We start from the raw sequence: 24,395 nt of genomic DNA on the forward strand, positions 1-24,395 counted from the left end.
TGTAATTCCATAACTAAAGCAATATTATTTACGATATTAAAATCACTAAGATCGATTGTATTTTCAGAAACTTTATTAAAAATTTTATCAAAATAACTAATCCTCCTATGTTGAATATCTTTTTCTAAGAAAAACACTTTTGATTTTCATCTTTAATACACTTTACTTGGTTAAATCTTTACTTTTATTATCTCTCTGTTTGGCTAATTATCTCTCTATTTGGCTAATTTATATATATATTTTTCACCCTCCTTAGTATCTAATCTATTATAAAGATCATTAAAAGCAGAGTTTTTAGCGTCACATATTGTTCTTTTAGATTCCCTGTGATTCTCAGTTCTCTAAGCTTTTACATTTAAGCCAATAACATAACTTCTTATATTTTATCTTTTCTTGCACGTAATTATTCCACCACCAACTATTTTTTATTTAAAGGAACTTTTTATTTTGATTCTCCAAGCACATCTTTTGTTATTTGTTTAATAGTGTTTGTTATTTTATCTCACATAGCATTTGTTTCATCATGAATATCTCAAATTTTAAAATCTTGAATTTTTCATAAAAATAATTTTATTTGTGTCTTTTAGGTTCTCCCATCTGATTCTACGATGATGATCCTAGTATTCTTTATTTTACAACTCTTCATCTTAAAATCTAAAACAAATAAATGATGTTGGGTACTTAAATCCTCACTTGGAATGACCTTACCATCTTTACAATCTCGACGATTTCTTCTTCTCATAAGAAAATAATCAACTTGTGTTTTATTAGATCCATTCTTATAAATAATAAGATGTCCATCTCTATTCTTAAATAAAATATTAGTAATAACAAAATCATACGTTAAAGCAAAATCTTCAGTTTTACCTTCTTCATCAGTCACTCCAAAACCGTACCCACCATGAATATTTTTGAAATCTTCTACCACTCTACCGACATGTCCAATTTAAATCTCCTCCAATAAAAATTCTTTCTTCAAAAGGTATCATTTGTATTAAGTTTTCAAAGTTATTCCAGAATTTATCTTTAGACCCTATATCTAAACCTATTAATAAGGTTATTATACTTGATAAAAAAAAATTATTCACTTGGCATAGTAGTAAATCAAAGATTAACCAGAATTATGCTTAGCAGAATTTGTGAAGCCATAGTAGAAAGCATTATAAATCACATAAACAACACAATGAAAATTTGCATTGGTGCTATTTATTCAAAAACTAACATAGAGCACAATATTTGATAGACGGGTAAATGCAAGCATTCATGGTCCAAATAATTTATTGGTTCAGATTAGAAAATTAATGGGTGTTTGATTTGGAGTTTGATGAACCAAATTAGTGCTACATCAATGTCTTCATATTTTATGTAGCTATTCTGAAGATCATATACTTTAGTAATTTATATGGACAACACATTGTTAAAATCAGGTCAAATTTATTCTAATGCTAATATGTTGTTGATAGAGCTATAAGCTCTACTAATTCAATCTTTAAATTTTACACATTTAAAAAAATCAATCTTCACTTTTATAAAACTCATGCATTGTATTTTAAGAGACTGTTTGAGGTTGGCCACAACTTTTTATAAAGGTGGTTGCAAAACTATTTTGAGAAAAGGAATTCTTTTTTTAAGCGGCTGTTGGCATTATAAATATTTTACTTTTTAATAAAATCAAACAACAATTTTCTTACAACTACAACACTTAGCAAATATAGTTGTAAAAAAAAACAGCTTCCAGCTACAAAAAGTTTGAAAAGTAGCACAAAAAATAGTTTTCAAACAGAGACTTGATAGTGGATTGAAAAACAAAGCATGAAGAAGTTACCCCAAAAAAAGCTCTAAGGTATGATGAAAACAACGATTAGTTTTTGACAAGTAATGCATGCTATACATTCAATTAGTTAAAATTTACTGTCCTCAAATGTCTTTTGCTTCTCCCATTTACCATGGTTTTGGAAATTTGATTCCAACAAAACTTGAAAATTAATTATGCCCCATGTATATTCCAATATGATGAATATGATTTTTAACTATTAAAAGAGTAGGATATCAAGTAAAATAGCTATTTTAATTATCGTGTCTACGTTTACTTGAACAAGAACCTAGGTTGGTGCTGCATAAACATGGTCAAGTAACCTTGAGGGTGCATTGCACCTTTAACAAAACTATAACTAGTAGATCACAAAACATATTCTCATAAATCACAAATAAACCATAAGGAAAGAAAATTTATGGAAACAGTATCTTAACAAAGTACAAGTCATCCAGAGTAAACAAATAGTAAAAATGATACTTCAACCCTAATCTTTGCACAATTAATCAAACTAAAATACATTGAGCTCCAATCATAACGAACAACTACAACAAAACTTTTGTAAGAGCTCATGAAGAACATTAAATTCCTTTTCTTCTGTCAGATTAACAGAATTATTATCCCATTAAGTTCAAGTCGTTTATCCTATTTAAATGTTTTGCAGATTTACTATAAAAATTTTGCTTGAAACAAATCCCTGGAACATAGCTACTGCAAATTCTTATGAGGAACATTACAATTTTTCTTCTTTTCCCTATTAGCAGAATTGGATATCAGTCAATACAGTTTCCCATATTTCATTAGCTTCTCTAACTCACTGTCAATTATGTTCGTTCACATTTTGATGGTTTTATAATAACAGTCTACTTTCTTGTCCTTGCAAAACAACCGTGATTTAAGGGAATTCTAAGCTCATAGTTTCATGTTTCGAAGCTTTCTCCAATAAATGCGTGATTTCAAAACTTTTTTTAAACTAAGATTGTCAGGAATAAAAATCAAACTAGAAATTTTAGTATGAATATTTGTCCATTAGAAAACACCTTACTAGGTCCAACAAATCAACATAAATCACATTCCAATACTAACTCTTTCAGCAAGCAACAATCAAATAACACCATGTATCTATTCTCCTGCACTTTAGAGTTATTGATGCATTCAAAAATTACAAATGTTATCGAGACAAGTACAATACCAAGACACCACCTCAGCAAAAGACAATTTCTACAAAAAGTTAAAGAGATGTGACAAAAAGGTCTAAGAGACAAACACATGAGATAGAACAGATGCACAGTTTAATTGCTTAACTCATTAAAGTGCCAAACTTGTATCTAAACTCTTACAAAAACAATAATACAACAAGCTAATATATGAGTACACGATTAGTTCAACTGGTATGACTGGTTCAAGCAACCGGGAGACATCAATAATTGGCTCATAATAATATTTACGTAAAAAAATAATAGGACAAATGAAATTTTGCCTTAAGAACCTAAAAAAAAAACATACAGCTAAAATTTCAAGCTCATTCAGATGAGCATTCAACAAAAATAGCTAATGATATTTAATTTTGTTCAAGAATAGGATCTAGATAAAAAAAAACCTATGTTTAGATGCAGGATTTCCATGAAAGTAGATTTAATTTTCAAACATTTCATAGTTTCAGTAAAATGCAACTCTAGCAAAGAAAATATAAAAAATAAAAATACTAATAAAGTTTGCTATGTTAAGTCTTAATGTACTAGAAAGTAAAATAAAATGTAGAGCATCATTAACTGATTAGATGTGAAACCAACTAAAATACAGCAAAAGAAAAGAAAAATAATCACATCCTCTAATTTTTCTTCAAATCTAAACACCTATGAAAGCAAGTTCAATAAAAACATTATTACATCTTATTTCAAGTGGCAGCCCTATGTCTCCTCAAGTGAAGAGATTAGAAGCAGAATCTGACAGAGGAAAGTAAAAAAAACAAAGCCTAGGGACCATAATAGAAACAAATATTAAATGAATGAACGAGAGGAGGAACAGAGGACTGGAAGGAAAAAGGAAGAAGGAGAAGAACGAAAGAAAAGGATTCAAAGGTAGAGAGAGATTGAAGAGCTCAAGGCATAAGCCATTAGACAGCACATGATGATGAAAGATGAAGTAGTTCATGGTGATTGCATTAGGAAGGGACCATGAAAATGTTCATTTACCACATGCCCTAATGTGATCATGAGCATAAATGGCTTAACTACTATCCCTCTTTTAAGGCCATTTTATTAAACGGGGTTTCAGATGCAAGCTCATAAAGAGATTTAAGCCCATTTTAAGCTTCTATTAAATCCCCGAACAGTTCTCACAACAAGCATATGGGCTGCTCAGCCTAATTGATGATCCCTTGCCAATGATTTCTAAGATAACCAAAGGAAGTGCAAAATTTTATAGGTGGCTCACATAATAGATGTTGGCATACAATATGAAATTAGAGAGGAATGGAGAGAAAAAGAAAATAAATGTCATCAAGACATCCACTCATTTTCTTTCAACTGTTTCTTTTTTTTTTCACTTCCTCTGATTTTTTTCACACATTACTCATTGAAACCTACATAATAGCTGTTCTGCGCAATACTTCACTACAGATGCTCGAGTAGAATCATCTACACTGAATTAATTGTCTCTCCAGATTAGCTTCACCTAGTTCTTTCAACTTTTTCTAATCTTTTTCATGAGGTACATGCTCATTGGCTCATCAATCACGCATAAATCTTGAGACTAGTTGTGAGGGAAACATGATTTGATTAGAGCCATGTCCCTCTAAGCTTTGCTCGCTTATAAAGAGCATCTTAATGTCTTGGGAGCAAGAAAACTTTCCAAACATTCAAATATTCCAATAATAAGTATGGTTTAATAAACACAGAGTGTCTTAATCTTGATCCGGGATAAATGTGGTCGATTTATTTGAGTCAAGTTGTGGATAAATATATTAGTAAGTGTATTTTCGTCTGTCAGTTTTTCTTAGGGTTTAGGTCCTTTGTTTGATTATAAATAGAAGGTCTTGTATTATATTAGAGAACTTTTGAAATGATGTAGAAAGATGAGAGAGTTTTGGCTCCATATGGGAATGAGTCTATATCCACATCATCGCGTAGTGGCAACTGTAATCCTTCATTGTTGGTGATGACATCTTGGATCTCTTGTATTTTGTATCTTTTAATTGATTAGTGTATCTCCTTTTTATCTTCTTCCTTATTCTTTCTGATTTCTAGTTTCTTGTTCCCGGTTTATGTTATTTATGTTTCTCTCCAATTTATTTTGCACCCATACCCTTTGTCGGTATCATTTGGTATCAGAGCTTAAGGTTTTTATTTTAATTCGCGCTTTCTCTCCATCAAAAATAACCTTTTTGATGTTCGTTGTTCTTCTTTTATGTTTAATCTGTTCTTGCTGAAATTATATCTAAGATTTTTCTGTTTTTTGTTGGCTAAAATTCCATAAAAAACAGAGAATTCTATCTAGGATATTCCCCATTTCTTGCCCAAAATTTGAGAGCAGATTTATGTCCCTGCCTTTGTTTGTGATTGCTGATGGGTTTAATCTCTTCTCAGTAATAGAAATTAGAAGCTCATTGCTACAGGTTTGTTATCCAGTCAGCCTGTCTGGAAAAAAACCTTGATTTCTTCATGCAAAAATTTATCCACACATCAGCCAAAGGAAGTCAAGGGGTTCCACATACATTTATTGGGGCAAGAATGGGCCAAAGTCTAGCCAACATTTCCTATCCGTGCACTAAAATGAAAAACGGTAGTTGGAAGGATAACCTAGGGTTGTTGGTAGGGCTTTCTTGTGCATTCTACTCATCTAGTAGTGTTTGCTATGGCCGATTAGTTTTCCAGACTTCTACATGCAAATACTCTGTCCAATAAAAAAAAATCAGCAAAATTGTAACCACATTACATATGGGATCACTTGGAAGGTATCGATTCAATGGAGATGAGGAGGAAGCTCCTCCCATCTAAGGAGAATGACATGAAGTGCCTTAATCATGATCTGAAATAAATGTGATCGAGTCATTTGAGCAAATTCTGGGTTAACATATTAGTCAGAATACTTTCGTCTATTTGTTTTTACTAGGGTTTAGGTCCTTTTTTTATTATAAATAGAAGGAATTGTGTTGTATTAAAAAACTTTTAAAATGATGAAAAAAGATGTGAGAGCTTTGGCTCCACAGGTTGTTGGATAAGAATATGTCTTTATCCACAACGGCGGGTGGTGACAACTGAATCCCTTCAGTGTTGGTAGTGACATCTCGGGTCTCTCATATCCTTTATTTGATTATTCTATCTTTTTTGTATCTTCTTCACTATTTTCCCTGATTTCTGGTTTCTTATTTTGATTTTTACTTTTTGTTGTTGAATTCTCCACCTATACCCTTTTTTGGTATCACCATTGGCCCACACAAACGGAATCCCATGGAAATTGATGTCTTTCTTATGTTAGATTTACTGGCACTACCATGACTCCACTAACTCCATAGAGAAAAAAAAAGCTATTAAATGTCATATGACCATTACTTAATAAATAGGCATCTTCAACAACTACTTTTACAAAATGTTAATAATTTCATCGCCTAGTTATAAAATTTAGGTCGCAAATCAACTTAGATTAATTATTTTCATCTCTCTCTCTAGCATTTAAATGCTAATAACTTGGCAAATCAAAAAAAAAATATTTGAATTCAACCCTAAACTTGGACCAAGAAACGACATACTAGGTTGCTCATTGCTTGGTTCAATTACGTAATGTCCTTCCAAATGCTCAACTTCTAAGCCGAGTATCGAAGTCTTCTCCCACAATTCAAACCCTTAGAGATGGGACATCAATTTATTATTTCAACTACTTGGCCATAAGATAAGAATCTGATGTTTCTAGTTTTTCTTCTTTACAAAACCCTCAGTGTAATAGATCATTACCAACAGTCAACATTGTTAGGCCAAAAAGAGAGTTGGACTAAACTGAAAAGGACCTAATTCAAGCTTGAGCTCATTTGGTGGAACCCTACTTTAACTCAACTCAACCTGGATTCGAGCATATATGATGGTCTGCAATCTCAGCTCATACAAATTCATGTAGCTTATGCTCATTTTGAGCTCAACCCAACTCATCTTATGACTAATGAACTACTATCAAACAACTTGTTCACCAAACAAACTAGCATTTCAAGCAAATAAATGAGCAAACTCTTATTGAGCATCTTGTTGGATAAACAAGAACGCCTATAAAGGTTCAGAGTATATAGAGCTTATGACTAAGACTTTATCTAAACACACTTTTAAAAAGAGCTCAAATTAATATCCAATAGGACAAAGAAACACCATAATGAGCATGAAGAAAGAGCTTCTTTTCAAAAATAAAGGTTGGCTAAAAGAGTTCAAATATTAACTTAAATCATATAAATTAGCTGGCTTATAAACAAACATATATACCTAAATGAGCACCAAATAAATTTTACCTTGTTCATAGCAAATTTAATCTTCTCAATGAATCAATTAGCTTCTCATACAAAAAAATTACATCTACAATCAACAACATAGAATTCTTTTACCATTACAAAAAACAAGCTACTGAAAATATTAACTTTTGCTAGTAATTATGCATATAGTTAAAGATGGCTTTTTAGTGGCATTTAGGGTTTTGTCAACTGAAATAATTCTTTCTAGAGAAGTGCAAGTGTAGTCTTTGCAAAAAATTTTTTATTCAAAGCCCTTGCATATAATTGGTATAGATAATTGGAGACGCTAAGACAATGGTATTTTTTGTACTGTCCAATGTAAATAGGTAGATAAAATGATTATTTTAATTAACAAAATTGAGGCAAACGACTTAGTTTTTGCTAGAAATGGATGTGGAGTTTTTCTATACACTACAACTGAAATTATCAGTTGGGTACACCTAGTCAATAATGCAGCTTACAGATCTGCATTATCCATACTTCTGAGTGTTTTTTAGAGCATCAACTGGCAAGCACAATTAATTTATGGTTACTTTTGTTCTGTTTTTACCCTCTTTCTGAATTCTACAAACTTTTGGTGCCCAAAATAAGTTTATAGTGACGCGGAAGAACCTAGTTTGTGTACCTGAAAGATTGTTAGAAATCAAACTAACAAAAATTAAAAGAAAAAAAAAAAACATCTGACATGTGCAGATTATATGCTTTATAAACAAACTCATGAAGAGACAAATTGTCCAAGGACTGACAAAGAAAACCATTTTGAAAGACGAATAGGACCCGGAACATTAATAAGAGGCTGTTTGTTAGCAGAATTTAACCTAAATCCTTCCAAACAGCAAAAAATGACATCTTTAATCCGGTTTTCCTCCGTTTCGTCTTAAACCCAGGATTTAGTAAATATCATTCGAAGACGGATTAACGGTATTTAGAAGAGCTGAAGCGCGCGAAGGTGGGCCGGGAAGGGGAAGACAGACAAGGGTTACCTTTCACAATGGTTTCGAGTAAGAGCGGAGAGGAATGAATAGAAAGATGGGAGTTTCGGAGGTCCTTGTACGCCGCGATTCCTTCGTTCTAGCCTAATCGCGACTGTATCGCGAGGTTTCGGGTTTATGGCAGTCACGAAGGCGATGGTTTTGTGCGAAACCTGGAGAGAGAGGGTAGGCGAGGGTTTCGGGTTTATGGCAGGAAGGGGAGATGATGAACCCTTGTGGAAATTTGATATTTCCTTTGTTGATTTTTGTTAATTTTATTAATTAATTAATATTTTATCAAATTAATTATGATTAAATAGATTTATACATAACTATTTAATAATTAATTAATTAAAATATAATTTTCATAATAATATTCATTAATTTAAGGAAATTCTAATTAATTTAGTAAAGTATTAATTTTTTAATAAATAATTTATTTATTAAAATTCTTAGTTATAATTAATTAGTTCAATAAATACTCAATTATTAATTAGCATAATTATAAAAAAAAATTAAATAAAATTTATTTATATAATTAACTTGTAATATTTAATTGAAATTTTAAACTTGTAATATTTAATTCACATTTTAACCAACGAAATAAGTTCATAAACATTTACATGTGATTTAACCAAATTTAAGATTTATTATTCTAAAAATAATTTTAGATTTAAATGCAACTTTATAGATTTTCTAAATCCTAATTAAGTTAAATGCAACACAAATCTAAATTTTACATAATTCTAAATCTCATTTATCCCTCATTTTATCTTAAATCCTTGATTTAGTAACTCGACAATGGATTAACTCACATCTAGTTACCTCATAAACTCTTCTCCTTCAAACCTAGTTGGTCCCATCGATGCCTCCTCTAGCGAGCTCCCATAGCAGCTTATGGCTAGGTGTTTGATCAAAGATTTCAGGGAAATTTATATATATACTACATAGTTTTTATGTATTTACATGTTTAACACTGAAATTTTTGTTGTTAAAACTTAAGCATGAAAAGTTTAATCACTTTCAAAAAGTTAAAAATGGAGCTTTTTTTTTTATAAAGTTGTATGTAAATATGAAAATAAAGGTTTTATATTTGTCAATGTATAAGAATTGAGTGCCTAAATGTTTTAAGATTTTAATAAATCATTATAAATAATATTAATTAATTAATATTTTATTAATTTTAAAAAATCATATTATTTATGATTTATTTCAATAAATAAAATTATCATATTAAATTAATGAATTATTAATTTTTTTATTTATATAATTATCAAATCCTAATTGTTGTATTTTTAGAAATTACTTATTAAAATTGTTAATAATCATTCAAATGAACTTGATACAAATATGTTAATTAAAATATTAAAGTAAATTAAATAATTAATATTAATTCATTAAGAAATATTAACTAAATAAATAAGTCTTATTTGTAATTTAACTTGACTAAATAGAAGTTCATTAGTTTCCATAGCCTATAAATTATAAATTAATACATAATTAGGTGTTATTTATGCTAATTTTGACAAATTTAAAACAACTAAAATTTTTTTTATAAAAAAAATAAAAAGATTTTTCATAATCCTCTAGGGAAATTATATATCTACACATTGTATGCCTTCATATAAGGCCACCTATAAGAGATTTAAGAAGGCAAAAGAATAGCATTGAATGATAACTTATAATCAATAATCACATCTATATGTTCTCACACCCCTACAAAAATTGAACTCACAAAATGTAATTTAAAGAACATTTCTCTTGCATCTATAGCAAATTCAATTCCAACCTTCTATAAAATATTCACATATAAATGCTTTAACTTAGATCACAACTACTCATAAGTTCACATTCACTAAAAACAACAGAAATTTACATGCAGAGCACCCAATTCTTATGCATTTACGTATCACAAACTCAAACTCTCATTTTTACATACATACCACTCAAAACATTTTAATTTACATATTTAAATCGAGACTCTTATATTTACATTTATAACACCATTAACATACACTAAACTATTTAAAAAAAAAAAAAAAAAACTGTCTCGATTCATCCGGAAAGGTGCAACGGAAGGGTTAATTTTTCCCTCGGGACTCCGGACGGTTCTCTACGTCCGCAGTCCATTTAAATTCGGCCATGCGGTCCCGCATTTCCACGTAATAAAAAATAATAATAATAATAATGTCGCGCCTTTTCAATTGTCCAGCCTTTTAGAATGTCGAGGAATACGTTTTGAAAATACATCAGCGCGATGTTATTTTAAAAAAAAAATTTTTTTATTACGTGGAACGTGGCCGAATTTATATTCTATGTTTATCCAGGCAACAAAAAATAGGAGTGTACGTTATTTTTTAAATTTTTTTTTTATTACGTGAAACGTGGCCGAATTTGTAATCTATGTTTATCCAGGCAACAAAAAATAGGAGTGTATTTCATCAGATCAACAACAGGCCCTAGCGGATGCATTAATAACCAAGCAAAGAGCTCTTACATCCGCAAAAATTTTACATCCCGACTCCGGATGTTAAAATACATCCGGAGTTCAATGGTACGGCGTCACGTGACAACTGAGCCCCACAAAATTCAACATTGAACATGCCCAACGTATTAAAGGGGCCCATTTGCCACATGACGCCCCACCATTGAACTCCGGATGCATTTTAACGTTCGGAGTTCGGATGTAAATGATTCTCCTTACATGCATAACATTTGAAACGTTGCTATTTATAAAACTATCTAGCCCCTTCTTTCATATATTTTTCAAATTCTCACAGAAATATTCATGATAAAACACCAACCCATATTTTTCATTTTTATAAAAATATCAATGATTTGATGGCGGCACGTGAAAATACATCAGATTTATAATTCAAAAATATAAGATTTTATGAAAAACAATGTTTAGGGCGCCATGCACATAGAGATATCATAAATTGTTCAACAATTACAACTACACAGCCGCACATAGAGACATCATAAAGAAAAGCTACAAAAATTAGGCTTCAAATTGCATCAAAAGCATCCGTAAGAAAGAAATGCAAGAAGAAAAAAAATAGGACATAACAGTCGCCAGATTTGAGGAGCAAAGCCAATGGCTGCGTCTAAGCAATTCTTCACTATGCTCAGGACTGGCTTGCGGTCTTCCAACTTTAGCCAAAGGCTATCAGGTTATAACACTGCATAAAACATGTTTTTGAATCATTAATGTGGAATGATAACTATATTGCAGGCAATAATATTTTATTGTTTTGAATTATTATTTGGGTTTACTTGAGCTACTCCTAATGGAACTTTTACATTCAGATGTTATCACTTGACAATATTGCCAGCACATGAAGCATTATCCCAAGAACTCATTAAATTCATATCATATGCTTTAATAAACCATGTTAATTGATTTAATTAAGCTATTATTAGAAATAGTTGAAATTTAAATCAAAAAATTAATCAACCTTTTTACATATGGCACAAATAATATACCATATTATCCTTCTAGATCATGCACATACGTATGTCAGTACATAGTACACGTACAAACATACATATATATTACACATACACACACACATACATAAAAGTAAAGCAGTGTCTAGAATTTCTAATGAGTAGGTTCCACACTAATCCTCTAGGATAGCCAACAGGAAAGTCCTATGGCTAGATCCTAGACTTCTAGGAAAGAAAGAAAGATTAAACCTGAACAAAAAGTGAGGTCAACAAATGGACCCCCAATAGGTGTGATGTGCCGGATGAGCACACCGCATGTATTGGCGTTGACCAAAAAGATCCACAAAACCAACATAACTGCCGAAACCAACATGCTTAGAGCAGAATAGAGAAAGAGTGAAGAAAGTTCCCGCTAGGGACATATATGTAAGTACATAGTACACAAACATATGTAATACAAACATACAGCAGAAGTGAATGTGAGCAGTCAGACAAACAGACACATACATACAATAGACATTGCATGGTATGTAAATCTCCCTTAAAAAATACAAATGGGATGCAACACATGGTAACTTAGCAACCCATATCCAATAAGGGGATGTATTCAAGAATTACTTTATCTAGAAAGTATTTCTAAGACATAAAAAACCCCTATAAAACTTATCCTTACTTTAAAGAAGAATGAGTTGAACTTACAGCTTAAAATAAATCCCTGGAGCAGGCTTTGAGCTCTCTCAGCCTGCTCCGGAGTTCCTGATATCAGAACCACTTTACCACTAGAATCAGGCCTATCTTCAAGAAGGGTCATGGTTGCACCAGACATCTGTTCAATCAATTACGTAATAAAATTTCTGAAAAACAAAAGGAGGTAGAGGAATTAAGAAGCTCATTTTGTGGCAGCAGTGAGTGCACCTCGCTTATCTGAGCAAGCTTGCTTCCTGATTTTGTAATTAGGCTTGAAACAGCATCCTCTGGTATAACCACCTCAAGGGTACTCTTGGTAACGAGAGAAGCACTAAATCTGCCAGAAAACATGATGTAAAATATAGAAAAAAGGTAATCAGAACAGGAGAACAAAGTAATCGACTTTTACCGTTTCAAACTACTTTGCCTTCCACTATCATTAATGCAGTTTTGCTCCTGTTCCAACGGCACACTCGCACCGAGTGCAACATCCTGCAGTGAGAAATTGCAAATATTTTAGGAATAAAATGTAAGACGCCACAAATTGTAAGAAACTACTCTACAAGAAAGAAGAAAAAACCTCTAAGGAATTATTTGGTTTATTTTAGACAGCAAATGTGTTATGAAATTGATGATTCTGTTACACAATGCAATTTAGAGTGTTTTCAGAGCGATTGTAGTAGGGGGTAAGAGACTCAAGCCCACTCATGAGCCAGCTCAAGTACGACTTGATAAGTGGCATGTGAACCGAGCTCGATGACATAACGAGCCAAGCTCAAGCCAACATCAACTCAACTCGTTAGTTGGCTTGTTTAAAAAATAATTAATAAAAAATATACTTAAAATATATTAAAATTTAAAAAAATCCTTTAAATTATTAAAAATATTTAAAAACTGATATTTTACATTTAATATCAAGTCATTTCTTATTAATTATTCTTAAATGCTCATTTTATTTGTCATTTAATTATAACATTAGCTTAAATTTATATTTTTTCTCTCTTTCATGCTAAATAAACCGGCTCACGAATTCATAGAATTAAGCTCAAGCTCGAGCTTGATTAAATTAACCATTCTCAAGCTCAAGCCGAGGGTGACTCGAGCTCGACTCGATTCGTTTACACCCCCTAGATTGTAGATTTTAAAACTAATATTAATTTCTAAAAATGATGGAACTAGCCCAACTTTATCATTTTTCAAAACATAATATCTAATTTCAAGCAACCAAAAGGCAGCATAAAAAAATATAAAATAGTATAGTTTAAGCTCCATATTATGCCATCTCTAACATGAAGAAACAGTAAGAAAAAATATCATATCATTTGGTTTTCTTAAATTTCTATATCCAAACTTAAGTTTCAAAGAGTATCAAAAGAAGTGGTATTGCCATTACAAGGGAAAAAAATGAGTAGAGCGAGATAGTGGAGATAAAAATATTAAGCTCGTGTACTGTTTTGGGATGTGGGTTATAGTATCACAACCTTTATCAGGTTGAGCTTACCAATTTATATCATTTGGAGAGCTTTAGCTAATTTCACCAAGATAATAATGTCACTCAGTAATCAGAAAATTTTTCATGAGCGATAACAGGGAGAATCATGATAAGAAAAATTTTTTACGACAGTTAATGTTTTTAGCCATGGCTACTGATTTACGTTTATATATATAGACTTATGTATATATAAAGCATAAAAAAAATTTAGTCTTCACGAATGTTTTCTACACACAAAAGTAATTCATCAAATCATCCCCAAAGTAAGAATAAAAGTCTATCTCTTTTAAGATAAACCCCATATCATAAATTCTGCAAAGAGAAAAGTGTAAAAATAGTCCCTTGACTTCTTTTTGTCAGGGGTCATTTTAGTTTCAAAGTTTATAAAAGTGTCAATTTAATCTCCAGAATTTATTAAAAGGGACTAAAATATACCTCCCTATAAACTATTTCAACGAGGGAGGACTATTTCAGCCCATATTAAAATAGTCTCAGGGATTAATTTGACACTTTTATAGACTCTGGGACTAAAATTATCCCACGTTTAATATGAAAAATTGAATCAATAGTAAATGATAAACGACTCTATGATTTCGTCTTTAGGGTCACACACCCCATTTGAGCCAAAAACAAAACAAAGAGAGCAAGAGTGGGACACTAAGAAGATGAAAGGAAAAGGAAATCTTGTGTGTGTCCTAACTAATCAAAAGAAGGAAAAGGCAAAGGAGGAGGAGAAAATTTTCTATGTGAAGGCAGAGGGTTATGATCGGCTTCACGACGTGGTAGAAGGAAGTAGAATAAGCTACTAGTGTGCTTGAGAGACTTCACCTATGCGAAGGAGGCTCATTAGCAACGTCGAGCAGAAAGGAACACTAGTCGAGTGGCTCCAATGTGAAGAATAATAGAAGGGAGGAGAAGAGACGCTCGTGTATCTTAAAGAGAAGGACATTCTTGCCCTAGTCAAGCAAAGAGGAAGAAGAATTGAAGGAATTAGGGTTGTGAGTGTTATGTATGAGGGAAGAGGAAGAACTACATATTCGAGGACAAGATTACGTGTGCAGGAGTCATCTTGCGCTAGACAGGCCAAAACTGAGCTTTATGAAAGCAAGAAGAGGGACTTCGTGCGAGTTAAGGGAGAATAGGACCAGCAGTGGATTAAAGTATGTTGGGGTATAAGCTTTTAAATTAAATTAATTAAATATGTTATGATATTAACATTAATGTTTTATTAGTTTAAAACATAAAAAAAAATAAGTGGAAGGTTTTGTGGGAAGGATTATCGATCCGAGCAAATTTTGGTTAGGTAAAAGTTTGGGTGTTTTATTTATATAAGATACAACAACTATTTTTTATCCCACTAAGTAGGTCAGCAATATGAATCTTTTTACTCCAGTGAGCCCTGTTGAGCGCCACATTTTCATTTAATTCTAATAGATTAAAATCAATTTTTATACAATATGCCCAAGTCTTTTTAGATCTACCTCCCTTTCTTAAAATAAGTTGAATCTAAAACATCTACTCTCCTAACTGGATTATTAGATGATCGATCTTTAATGTAACCAAACCATCTAAGACAACTCTCTCTAATCTTATTTGCAAATGAAGCTACAACAACCCTTTCACGGATATAATTGTTTCACATTTTATCTCTAAGTGACAATCCACTCATCCATTATAGCATTCTCATCTCAGTAATACTTAACTTTATTTTATGTTTCTCTTTTAAAGGCCAACAATCTGCGCCATAAAACATTGCAGGTCTCACCACCATCTTATAAAATTTCCCTTCAAGTCTAAGCGATACTTTTCTATTACACAATAGGCCTGCTGCATTCCTCCACTTCAACCAACCAACCTGAATTCTATTAATAACATCGCCATCTATATCACCATCACTTTGAACAATAGACCCAAGATATCTAAAATGATCATATATTTTAATGATTTAATCACTCATAATTACAACTCTGCCACTAGAGCTACTACTATTAAAATTATATTCCATATATTCAATTTTAGATCTACTCAAATGAAGGCCTTTAGACTCCAATGTAGACCTCCATAATTTAAGTTTTTTCAAAACTCCTTCTCCAGTCTTATCCACAAGAAGGATATCATCAGCGAAAAGCACACCTATGTACATACTCCTATATATGTCCAATAAGAGCATCCATAACTAAAGTAAAAAAGATACGGGCTTAAAGTTGATCCCTAATGTAATCCAACAAAAATAATAAAATACTTGGACAATCCTCCCTTTGTTCAAACACAAGTAACAACTCTAGTATACATATCTTAAATGACTTAAATATAAGTCATATCAACAACTTTCTTTTCTAGAACCCTCCAAAGATCTTCATTTGGAACCTTATCGTAAGCTTCTTATAAATCAATAAAAATCATATGTAGATCATTCTTACTCTCTCCGTACATCTCTAGCAAACCTCTCAATAAATGTATAGCTTCCATAGTAGACTTGTCTCATAAAAATTCAAACTAATTATGAGAAATCTTTGTATCACGTCTTAACTTATGTTCAATTACCCTCTGATAATTTTAAAGTACGACACATTAACTTAATTCCTCTATGATTTGCACACTCTTGTGCATCCCTTTTATTCTTAAAAATGAGAACCAAAATACTCTTCATCCACTCATCAGGCATCTTTTTAATTTTTAAAATAATATAAAGAGTTCGATAAGCCAAGAAATGCCCAAATCTCCTAGATATTTTCACACATCAATAGGAAAATCATTAGATTTAACTAATTTTTAACCCTTGGTTTTCTTTAAAGCTTCATCAACTTCCTTTTTATTAATGCAATGGTAAAAATAAAAAGTTTTATTATTATTAACAATATCAAGATCACTAAAGACAGATGAATTTTCAGAAACTTCATAAAATAATTTATCAAAATAAAAATAGCTCACCCCCATATTTTAGAATATCTTCCTCTAAAAAAATAATTTTTTTTTTATTTTCATCTTAAGACACTTTAATTAAATGTTTATTTTTCTTTTCTCTTTGTTTGGCTAGGTTATACATATATTTGCCATCATCATTAATAGCTAATCTATTATAAAAATCACTAAAATAATAATTCTCAGCGTCACAATTTGTTATTTTAGCTCCTTACAGACCATCTTATATTTTTCTCAGATTTCTAAGCTTTTACATTTAAATCAATTTTTATAATACTTCTTATATTATATCTTTTCTAGCACATTATTATTCCAACACCAATTATTTTTATTTATAAATTTTATTTTTTAATCTCCAAGCACATCTTTTGTTACTTGTTTAATAGTGTTTGTTATTTTATCTTACATAAAATTAGCTTCTTCATAACATCCTAAATGTTGAAATTTTAAAGTTTACTCATAAAAATAATTTTATTTATCTTTTAGGTGCCCTGATCTAATTTTATGAAATTATTTCATTATATTATTTATCTTATAACTTTTCATCTTAAAATCTAGAACAAATAATCGATGGTACTTAAATTTTCACTTGAAATGGCCTTACAATCTTTACATTCTCGTTGATCTCTTTTCTTATAAGAAAATAAATCCATTCTTATAAGTAATAATATGCTCATCTCTTTATTTATATAAAATATTTTGCTTAATTAAATAGATGTTATTAAATATGATCTAACAAATTTAATCAGTGGTTAAAGAAAATATGATTTAACAATTTAGGACTTTTGATAATGGCTTGGGAAAAAAAGTCTGAGTCAAAGAGAAGTGATAGTAAAAGAAACTAAGCAGATGATTAAACATGTAAGGAGGTCTTTAAAGAATTAAGGTGAGTAATTGCTTTCTTATAGGTAGTAAATTAATGATTTATTTAAAAGTTACATTTTACGAATAAAAGTCTATAATAACACTGATAAAAAAAAATGAACTGACAATATTATTTTAAAAACAAATATATTATTTTGAATGTTTGAAAGATGTCTTACAAATAGGACAAAAATATTTGAAATATGAAGGTGCATTTAAATGATTTTAAATTGATAGGAAATAATTGAGGTCGCTAATATACACGTGCACTAAAAAGAAAATGAAAATAGAAAAGATGTACCTTCGGGTGTATTGTTTTACGGGTACCTAAGGGTATAAATTTTTGAGGGTACCTATGGGTACAATATTTCTAAAATACCTTCGAGTATGATAATATTCCTGATATGACTTCTTAAAATAAAGACAATGATTAAAAATATAAATGACTTAAATTGAAACATAAATGACAATAAAAACTTATAGTTTAACTAATTAATGAATCACACTTATTTTCGACATTCATGTATAATATTTACATATTTATTTAATGCATAATAAAATTATAATTGCTTACTAAGTTATAGTAAACTTACTGTTTAAATTAATTGTTTCTTTCAGCCAAAACTCTTGATTGATATGACTAATAGAAAAGTGTTGGTTTACAGGACTATTGGTTCTAGGTTGTCAATTGTTTGATATGGTTCTAATTTCTTATATTGTTTATTTGACATTAATGTTGTACTGCCATTGGTAGAATTGTGATACAGCTTTACTTTCATACTATGTTGTTGCTTTGGTTAGATTTAATAACTGTTTAGTGTACTTTGTGATTTTTAGTGGCTCTTGTTATTATTAGAAGTTATGATGATTTATTATATAATTTAAAATAAAGGTTAATATTCTAGGACTACAATTTTTGACTTGGTTAATTCTAACCTATCAATTCAGATCGTGACGAAAGTGGTATTAAAAAATTTATGTTTGAATCATGATAAAAAGATTTAATAGGTTGATTGAATAAACTGATAGATAATATAAATGAAGAGTTTAATTATGTATAATTACATTCTTTGATATGTTATTTTAAAATATGGATAATCAAGAGAAAGTTAGATAGAATAACACTGAGATTAAGACCTCTGAATATCTCAGTGAACACAAATGCTTTTGTAGAGATGATCTCAGTGAACACAAATGCTTTTGTAGAGATGATGACTACAGTGACTCAAATGATTAGGAACTCTCAGTCTCGGGCCACTTCTAATGGGAGAGGCCAGATGAACAAATAGTTGGAGTTATTTTAGAACATTAGATCACTTCTCATTTATGGAAGAGGAAGTCTAGTGGATGTTGAGAATTGGTTGATAAGAATAGAGAAGATTATAGATGAGTTTTGTCCATTAGACAAGAGGGTTACACTTGTTACTTTTGCTTTTGAGAGAGAAGCTGAGAGATAATAATAAGAACAGATGCATGTGAAGTTTGAATGTATAAACAACCACTAGGTGCAGTGGGAGAGATTTGTGGCAACTTTTAGAGACCGGTTCGTACCACTGTCAGTCGGAAGATAGATGAAGGACAATATTATCAAGCTGAAGCTGGGAGATCGCTCGATCATGCAGTACATGGCAGAGTTCACTATACTTTCAAAGTACGCACCCCAACAGGTTCCAAATACGGAGTGCCATAGTTTTTTTTCTGATTTGAAGGATATGATTAGACAACCACCAATTCTTCTTGGGATCATAGATTACTGTATTTTGGTGGAGAGAGTCAGAAGAATTGAGGTGGATATACAAACTACTCAAATGAGGAGGAATTTTCTTAAGAGGAGGAAGTCAAAGAGTTTCAAGTTTTTTCAGTGCTCACAAGACAAACAGTCCTTTCAGGCAAGAAAAATAAGTGCTAAGAAGGCCAGATCAAACAGTGTTGGTAGCCAGACTGAAGCCAGCAAATGTGACAAGTGTGGAAAGTTTCACAAGGATGTCTTTCTAGATCCAACATGTGCTTTTGGTGCAACACTGGGTGAGGAATCGTCCTGGCTTGAGACAGAAGGCTTCAGCAGATTTTAGGGGCAGTGTTGCATCACCTCAAAGAAGCTTTAGCAGGTTGAGGACAATGGAGTCTACTAGATCAATGTCAATTCAAGGTTAGACTCAACAAAATATCCAGCCTGTTTTATGCACTTTCACAATAAGAAACTAAAGACTCCCTTGAAATTATGTGTTTACATTTAAGAAATTTTAACCAAAACACACTTTTAATTATAATAGAATTCATGTCATGTCATATCATTCATAATATCCTTGAAAAACTAAAATACATCAATAACTCAACTCTAAATGTTCAATACAATTATTTTAATATAACACGTAACAAATTCAGAATAAACCAAACAAAATATTATTTGATACAGAAGCATCACATTATTTTATAGCTGAAGAATTTGTTAAAGTGATACAATTCACCTTAATGCCTGTGATATTATCTATTAGAATGTCAAATAGTACTTCTATGGAGGTTAATTAATTGTGTGAGATGAAACCAAAAATTAATTGAAAAATTTTTTATGCAGAACTGATTGTGTTACTCTTGGTGGAGTTTGAAGCAATTTTAGACATGGATTGGTTGTCTAAAAACTTTGCCACAATTGATTACAATAAAAAAAACTGTCAAACTAAATGTACCTAGGGGGCAGAAATCAAATTATGTGGAGATAAAAGAGCCGACATCTATGATGATTACATGTTTGAAAGCTTTCAAATTGTGAAATCGTGAAAATCAAGGTTTCTTGCTCAGTATCAGATATCTCTAAAGAATTAAAATTTTTGGGGAGCTCCAATGTTATTTGTGAAGAAGAATGATGGGAAGTTCAGAATATGCATCGACTATATGGAGTTGAATAAGCTCACGGTTGAAAATAGATTTTCATTGTTGAGGATTGATGACTTATTTGAATTTTGTCTTATGAGTGTGGCTTTTCTTGAGCATATTATTGGTGGAGATGGAATATCTATGGATAAGAATAAGATCAAGGCCATTGCAGATTGGCCAAAACCTATTACTGCTACAGAGGTCAGAAGTTTTCTAGGTCTGATTGGTTATTATAGAAGGTTTGTAACAGGATTTTTTCGTGTAGTTATGCCTTTAGCTAGGCTAACATGAAAATCAATAAAGTTTGAAGGGACTGATTGTTGTGAGAGGCTTTTCAAAAGTTAAAGTCTTATTTGATAAGTGCTCCACCATTGACTATTCATTCAGGGTCAAATGAGCTTCAGCTTTTTAGTGATGCATTTTAAAGGATTTAGTTATGTACTTATGCAACATGAAAGAGTCATTGTCTATAGTTCTAGGCGATTGAAAAATTATTAAAGGAACTATCCTACCCATGACTTAGAATACTGAAGTTGTATTTGCACTTAAGATTTGGAGGCACTACTTATATGAAGCCAGATGTGAGGTATTCACTGATCAGCAAAATTTAAAATACATCTTCACTTAGAATGAGCTGAACTTGAGACAGAGGAGTTTACTAGAATTCATTAAAGACTCTGACTTGGATATACATTATCACCCGGGAAATGCAAATGTGGTGGTAAATGCACTAAGTAGGAAAACTTCAGATAATTTAGATTGTTTATTCACTCAACAGAAGCGATTACCCTAGGATTTAGATAGGCTGAAATTAATTATGATTATTTATAGTAATGATAGTTATCCGTGCAATCCAATTTGAATGGCAGAATCAATGATTCACTGAATATGAAAATCACTATTCATAAGATTTTAGATCAAGTCAAGGATGGAAATTTAGAGAAGTATATATTAGATGTGGATGAACCGTTGAGATATAAAGACATGATTTATGCTCCAGATGTTGATAATTTGAGAAGAAAAATTCTATAGGTCTACTTATCTGGCTATACTATTTACCAATGGAGTAATAAAATGTACCAAAACTATAAGGAAATATTTTAGTAATCAGGATTGAAGAGTGACAAAATTTGTAGTTACTTGTCCTACTTGACAGCTAGTGAAGGAAGAACATCCACGCCTAAGAGGTTAGTTACATCATTTACCTATTCCATAATGGAAAAGGGAGGAGATTATTATGGACTTTGTGATGAAATGCCTAAATCACAACATGCTCTGTTATTATTTGGGTAATTATTGATAGATTAATTAAATCCGACCATTTCTTGCCCAATAGATAGACATAACTTGTTGAGAAGTTAACCAAATTATTATGTGGATCAAATTGTAAGGCTGCATAGAGTACTAAAGTCTATTGATTCAAACAAAAATGATAAATTTACTTCTAGATTGTAGAAAAAGGTTCAAGAGGCTTTGGGCAAATGATTGATTTTAGTACAGTATTTCACACTCAAGCAGATAACCAGTCAAAAATGATTATTCAGACTTTGAAAAATCTACTAAAGTTGTGTCCTTGACTTTAATGGACTATGGGAATCACATATACCCTTGGTAGAATTTCCTTACAATAACAATTTTCAAGCTTGTATTGGGATGGTCCCATATGAAACTTTATATGAAAGAAAGTGCATGGCAACTTTATGTTTGGCTGAAGCAGGTGAAAGAAATATAATTAGAGCTAACTTAGTTAATGATGCTACTAAAAAGATTAAACAAATTAAAGACAGATTAGGGGAAGTACATGTTAGACAAAAAATATTATAATGTCAAACACAGACCTGTTGAGTTTGAAGTTAGAAATTTGACTTTATCAAAGTTAATTCTTTGAAGCGTGTTTGGAAAGATTGGAAAATTGAGCCCCAGTTATGTAGGTCCATATGAGATTATAGAGAGGCTTGGACATGAAGCTTATAAATAAGCTTTACCAGCTCATATGCAAGACATACATAATATTTGTTATGTTTCACTTAAACAATATATTGATAATGAGTCTTATATAATTGTTGTTGATTTAGTGGAAATACAGTCTAATATGACCTATATAGAAAAACATGAAAAGATATTGGATTATGATATTAAGAAGCTTCATAATAGAGAGAGTTCATTTGTAAAGATTTTTTGGAAGCATGAATCAAAGAAAGATCCTACTTGGGAGAAAATTTTAAATATGCAAGAAAGATCCTCAACTCTTTAGTTGACATATTTTTGTTTTTATATTAAAGTTTTCAAATTTCAATGATGAAATTTTTAGGAAGAGAGATTGTAATAACTGAATTTTTAGTAATAATAATAATAATAATATGAAAAAACTAAAAGATAATAAAGGATAAACGTTTCTATATTTTGTCTTAAGGGACGCATGCCCATTCAAACCAAAAATGAAACCAAGAGTGAGAGTGGGAGACTGAGAAGAAGGAAATATTGTGTATGCTCTAGTTGATCAAAAAAAGAAGACGAAAAAGGAAGAAGCATAAAGTTTCTGTGTGAAGATGGAGGGCTTTGATTGGTTGAAAAATGTGGTAGAAAGAGGTAGAAGAAGCCAGTAGTGTGCTTGAGAGACTTCACCTATGCGAAGGAGGCTCATGAGCAGTTTCGAGGAGGAAAGAACCCTAGTTAAGGGGCTCCAATGCGAAGAAGAAGAGAAGGGAGGCGAAGGAGACGCTCACATGTCTTGAAGTTAAGAACAGTCGTGTCGTGCCCTAGCCGAGCAAAGAGGAAGATGAAATAAAGGAATTAAGGATGTAAGCATTTTGTACAAGGGAAGAGGAAGAACAATGACATCGAGGAGACTCTGCTTGCAAGAGTAATCTTGTGCCAGACAAGTTGAACCAAAGCTTTGAGAAACCAAGAAAAGGGACTTTGTGCGAATTAAGGGAGAACCAAACCAAACCTGGATTAAGGCAAGTTAGGGTTTAAGTTTTTAAATTATATAAATTAAATCAATCAAATTATGATATTAACACTAAGTTTTATGAATTAAAAATAGGCATCATAAGTGAAAGGCTTTGTGAGAAGGACTATCAATCCGAACAAATTTTGGTAAGATAAGAGTTTAGTTGTTTTATTTATATAAGATGTTTTGTTTAAATAAAGAGATGTCGTTACGTATGATTTAATGAATTTAACCAATGATTAAAGAAAATATGGTTTAACAAATTAGGACTTTGGATCATTGTTTGGGAGGGTATAAAAGAGGTAGAGTCAAAGAGGAGGTGATAGTTAAAAAAAGTAGAAGATTAAGATTGTAAGGAGATCTTTGAAGGATTAAGGTATGTAATTGCTTTCTTATTAGTATTAAATTAATGATTTATTTAAAACATTTGTTTTAAAGACAAAGGATTATAATAACATAGATTAAAAAATGAACTTGAAATATTATTTTAAAAGCAAATATTTTATTTAGGATTCACATTTTAAATGTTTCAAAGATATCCACAAATGGAAGAAAAATAATTGAAATATAAAAATACATTTAAATGAATTCAAATTGATATATAATGATAAGCAAATAGTTAAGTCAATCAGAATTCACCTTCTTATGATACTAATTGGGGACGCTAATGTACTTATGCACAAATAAGAAAATGGAAATGATAAAAGTGTACTTCATTTGCAAAATTTTGAGAGTGCCTGCAAGTACAACATTTTAAGGATACTTTTGGCTATAAACACGATCCTGATATGACTTCTTAAAATAAAGTCAAATGTTATAAATTACTTAAAATGACACGGAAAGAGCTAATCTAAAATGAAAACTTATAGCTTGATTAA

The 24,395-nt window shown here is 31.1% G+C and overlaps 1 protein-coding gene across 1 annotated transcript in view; it reads right to left on the reverse strand.

Annotated features, from left to right (window-relative positions):
• Positions 1–11,159: 11,159 nt before the first annotated feature.
• Positions 11,160–24,395, reverse strand: part of LOC110021996 (RNA-binding KH domain-containing protein RCF3-like) — a 34,661-nt gene continuing 21,425 nt past the window's right edge. The window contains 4 exon segments of the mRNA XM_020720755.1: positions 11,160–11,457; positions 12,425–12,551; positions 12,641–12,749; positions 12,822–12,904. Of these exon segments, the coding sequence (XP_020576414.1) occupies positions 11,450–11,457; positions 12,425–12,551; positions 12,641–12,749; positions 12,822–12,904 (327 nt within the window). The 3' untranslated portion in view covers positions 11,160–11,449.

The sequence above is a fragment of the Phalaenopsis equestris genome, unplaced genomic scaffold (assembly GCF_001263595.1).
Source record: "Phalaenopsis equestris unplaced genomic scaffold, ASM126359v1 Scaffold000160, whole genome shotgun sequence".
Taxonomy (NCBI): Eukaryota; Viridiplantae; Streptophyta; class Magnoliopsida; order Asparagales; family Orchidaceae; genus Phalaenopsis; species Phalaenopsis equestris.